We start from the raw sequence: 4429 nt of genomic DNA, 5'->3' as shown, positions 1-4429 counted from the left end.
AATATACACTTTTTCTTGGCCCTGTACTAATCAGGGGGAATCGGGAAACCAGTGTGTGGCATTATGAGACAAGACGTCCCTGGGTTGGTGGTGATGAAATCCCGTTCAGTGACGCCTAGAAGGCCAAGTAGACTCCGGAGCTGGTGAACGTAATGAGCAGTAGTCGGGGGGGGGGGGGGATCCGTGACACGTACTTCAGACGTCAAAACTTTTGACATTCATAGTTATAATTCTCTGTATCATTATTAGCTACTTCAACGTCAAAAACCATCGTTATATCTCTCTCTAGAGTTATGTAAGTTCTGTCCCTTATAACTGCACCTGTCATTGTAAAAAGCCCATGAAAACCTGAGGCAGGTTGGAGAACTGCTGAATCTGATGCTGAGCCAAAAAGTGCCTGTCATGTGCGGTAACAGATAGTGTTTGCTGCTGCAGGCGGTAACAGAATGGTACCTTGGTAATGTCAGGGCAGACTGGAGGGCTCTGAAACCCCTGCACTCTCCCCATTTCCTTTGGCTCCCACCCAGACTGGGCATGAGCACACAGGATACACTGTTCCTCCAAATCCTACTTCACCTGGCATGTGTTGCTGTTGGTTTCATCTTACAATCAGCAAGCAGCGGGTGAGCAACTCAGGTAGGTTTCGACACCTTCAAAGTCTAGAGGAACGGGGTGAGCACACTAAGGTTGGTTAATTCACGCTCAAATCTAGATGGACAGCGGTGAGGCCACGTATAGTTGGTTTCATCCTCAGAATCTAGAGGACGCCGGTGAGCAACTCAGGGTCTTTTCAACCTCTGAACATCTAGTAGGAGGCATTGCGGTGAGCACTCCATGGTCTGGTTTTCAGCCTCAAATTTGAGTAAGCGGTGAGTACATACTCAGGTTGGTTTCAACTCAAATCTAGAGGACAGCGGTGAAGCAAACTCACGGTTGGTTTCAAACTCAAAAATCTAGCGGAAGGCGGGGGTGATGGCGAACTTCAGCGTTCGGTTCATACGCGTCGCAGTAATCTCGAGGACTATGGTGTGGTGTTGTAGTTTCTTACCTCAGGATGGTTGGTTTTCACTTCAAAATCTAAGCAGGGACCTCAGTGGTGGCTGAGCAATCTCAGGTGTGTTGCTTCAGTCTCAGTTCCTAGCCAGCGTAAGGGGGGGGTTGGAGCAACTTTCAGGTTGGTTTCACCTCAACTCTTAAGAGGACAGGGGTGAGCAACTCAGGTAGGTTTCACCTCAAGTCTACAGGACAGGGGTGATGCAACTAGGTAGGTTTCACTCGTTGCCTCAGTCTAGAGGACAGGGGTGAGCAACTCAGGTTGGTTTCACCTCAGTTAAGAGGACAGGGGTGAGCAACTCAATTTGTGGGGGCCGGAACGTCTGCTGGTGTTCGGTAAGTACACAAAAATGGGAGAACGTAGGAGAATTGAACTTGTCCAATGATGTTCATGAAACCTTCAAACATGTTGCCTGTTTTGTGGCCTACAGAACATACCGTAGTTTTTGTGATGCTATTAGATCATATAGAGAGCTTAAGAGAATATTTGTGTCCTCTCAGTAGCACAACCAACTTCCTGGACAGCTTGCTATCATCGACGGAAAAATGAATTCCCAAGTTTATCAAGACATTTTGCAGGAGAATGTTAGGCTATCTGTCCACCAATTGAAGCTCAACATAAGTTGGGTGATGCAACAGGACAACGATCCAAAACACAGAAGTAAATCAACGACAGAAATGCTTCAAAACAGAAGAAAATACTCCTTCTGGAGTGGCCCAGTCAGAGTCCTGACCTCAACCCGATTGAGATGCTGTGGCATGACCTCACGAAAGCGGTTCACACCAGACATTCCAAGAATATTGCTGAACTGAAACGGTTTTGTAAAGAGGAATGGTCCATGGGGGGGGGGGGATCCGTGACACTACTTCAACGTCAAAACCTTTTGACATTTCCATAGTTATAATTCTCTGTATCATTATTAGCTACTTCAACGTCAAAACCATCGTTATATCTCTCTCTAGAGTTATGTAAGTTCTGCCCTTAACTGCACCTCATTGTAAAAAGCCCATGAAAACCTGAGGCAGGTTGGAGAACTGCTGAATCTGATGCTGAGCCCAAAGTGCCTGTCATGCGGTAACAGATAGTGTTCTGCTGCTGCAGGCGGTAACAGAATGGTACCTTGGTAATGTCAGGGCAGACTGGAGGGCTCTGAAAGCCCCTGGCACTCTCCCCCATTTCCTTTGGCTCCCACCCCAGACTGGGCATAGCACACAGGATACCTGTTCCTCCAAATCCTACTTCACTGGCATGTGTTGCTTTGGTTTCATCTTAAATCTAGAAGACAGCGGTGAGCAACTCAGGTAGGTTTCACCTCAAGTCTAGAGGACAGGGGTGAGCAACTAAGGTTGGTTTCACCTCAAATCTAGATGACAGCGGTGAGCCACTAAGGTTGGTTTCACCTCAAATCTAGAGGACAGCGGTGAGCAACTCAGGTTGGTTTCACCTCAAATCTAGAGGACAGCGGTGAGCAACTCAGGTTGGTTTCACCTCAAATCTTGAGAACAGCGGTGAGCAACTCAGGTTGGTTTCAACTCAAATCTAGAGGACAGCGGTGAGCAACTCAGGTTGGTTTCAACTCAAATCTAGAGGACAGCGGTGAGCAACTCAGGTTGGTTTCACCTCAAATCTACAGGACAGGGGTGAGCAACTCAGGTTGGTTTCACCTCAAATCTACAGGACAGGGGTGAGCAACTCAGGTTGGTTTCACCTCAGTCTAGAGGACAGGGGTGAGCAACTCAGGTTGGTTTCACCTCAAATCTAGAGGACAGGGGTGAGCAACTCAGGTAGGTTTCACCTCAAGTCTACAGGACAGGGGTGAGCAACTCAGGTAGGTTTCACCTCAGTCTAGAGGACAGGGGTGAGCAACTCAGGTTGGTTTCACCTCAAGTGTAGAGGACAGGGGTGAGCAACTCATGTTTGTGGGGGCCGGAACGTCTGCTGGGTGTTCGGTAAGTAACACAAAATGGGAGAAACGTAGGAGAACTTGAACTTGTCCAATGATGTTCATGAAACCTTCAAACATGTTGCTGTTTTGTGGCCTACAGAACATGACCGTAGTTTGTGATTGCTTTAGATCATATAGAGAGCTTTAGAGAGTATTTGTGTCCTCTCAGAGCAACCAACTGACTATATACTTTGATGTCAAAGAGAGACATGGTTAAGGGTTTGAAGTAGTATGGCTTAGTGTCCTTAGACATGATCTGTTTCAAGGCACACTGTAGTTTTGACCTTTGACCTCTACTCTCACTGCTGGCAAACCTATTGATGTTTGAACTTTTCAAACCTGTTCCACCATCATCCAGATGACCTTTCTTCTCACTGCTGACTAACATCTTGACCTTTGTCTCACCGTCCCCCAGAGGAGTACCGCCGGCTGTGTGTCCAAGGAGTCCTACCCTACCCAGATGGAGACTTTGGAGGGAGACCCAACCCCATGAATCCTCTAAATCCTTTGATCCCTCAAAGGCCCAATGGTGGCAACGACCCGTCCAGCCCCAATGGTGGCTATGATCCATCTAGACCCAATGGTGGCTATGATCCATCTAGACCCAATGGTGGGTATGATCCATCTAGACCCAATGGTGGCTATGATCCATCTAGACCCAATGGTGGCTATGACCCATCCAGACCCAATGGTGGGTATGATCCATCTAGACCCAGCAGTGGCTACGATCCAACACTGAATGGCCAAGGGGTTCCTAATGGAAATGGACAAAGGCCAGACTTAGGTAAGGAAACCTCCACATGCACTAGAAGCACCCACACATTCAACAGATAGCATAGGCTCTGCAAGCTGTAAGATGTGTACAGTATCTACATACAGTGCATTCGGAAAGTATTCAGACCCCATGACTTTTTCCACATTTTGTTACGTTACAGCCTCATTCTAAAATGGATAAAATAAAATAAAATCCTCATCAATCTACACACAATACCCCATAATGACTAAGTGTTAACAGGTTTTTAGAAATGTTTGCAAATGTATTAAAAATAAAACAGAAATACCTTATTTACATAAGTATTCAGACCTTTGCTATGAGACTCTAAATGGAGCTCAGGTGCATCCTGTTTACATTGATCATCCTTGAGATGTTTCTATAACTTGATTGGAGTCCACCTGTGGTAAATTCAATTGATTGGACATGATTTGGAAAGGCACACACGAGTCTTGGTGGTTCCAAACTTCTTCCATTTAAGAATGATGGAGGCCACTGTGTTCTTGGGACCTTCAATGCTGCAGAATGTTTTCTGGCACCTTCCCCAGATCTGTGCCTCGACACACTCTGTTAGGAGCTCTACGGACAATTCCTTCGACCCCTTGGCTTGGTTTTTGCTCTGACATGCACTGTCAACTGTGGGACCTTATATAGACAG

General features: G+C 46.6%; 1 protein-coding gene across 1 annotated transcript in view; it reads left to right on the top strand.

Annotated features, from left to right (window-relative positions):
- LOC112074584 (fibrillin-2-like) overlaps positions 1–4429 on the top strand; it is a gene marked incomplete at its 5' end in the record, with an annotated part of 47040 nt that overhangs the window by 22278 nt on the left and 20333 nt on the right. The window contains one exon of the mRNA XM_070440589.1: positions 3415–3783. Within this exon, the coding sequence (XP_070296690.1) occupies positions 3415–3783 (369 nt within the window). The remainder of the gene's footprint in view (positions 1–3414; positions 3784–4429) is intronic.

Source organism: Salvelinus sp. IW2-2015, unplaced genomic scaffold (assembly GCF_002910315.2).
Source record: "Salvelinus sp. IW2-2015 unplaced genomic scaffold, ASM291031v2 Un_scaffold2698, whole genome shotgun sequence".
Lineage (NCBI taxonomy): Eukaryota > Metazoa > Chordata > Actinopteri > Salmoniformes > Salmonidae > Salvelinus > Salvelinus sp. IW2-2015.
The sequence above is the reverse complement of the archived record's forward strand: the minus strand, read 5'-3'. Positions and strand labels throughout refer to the sequence as shown.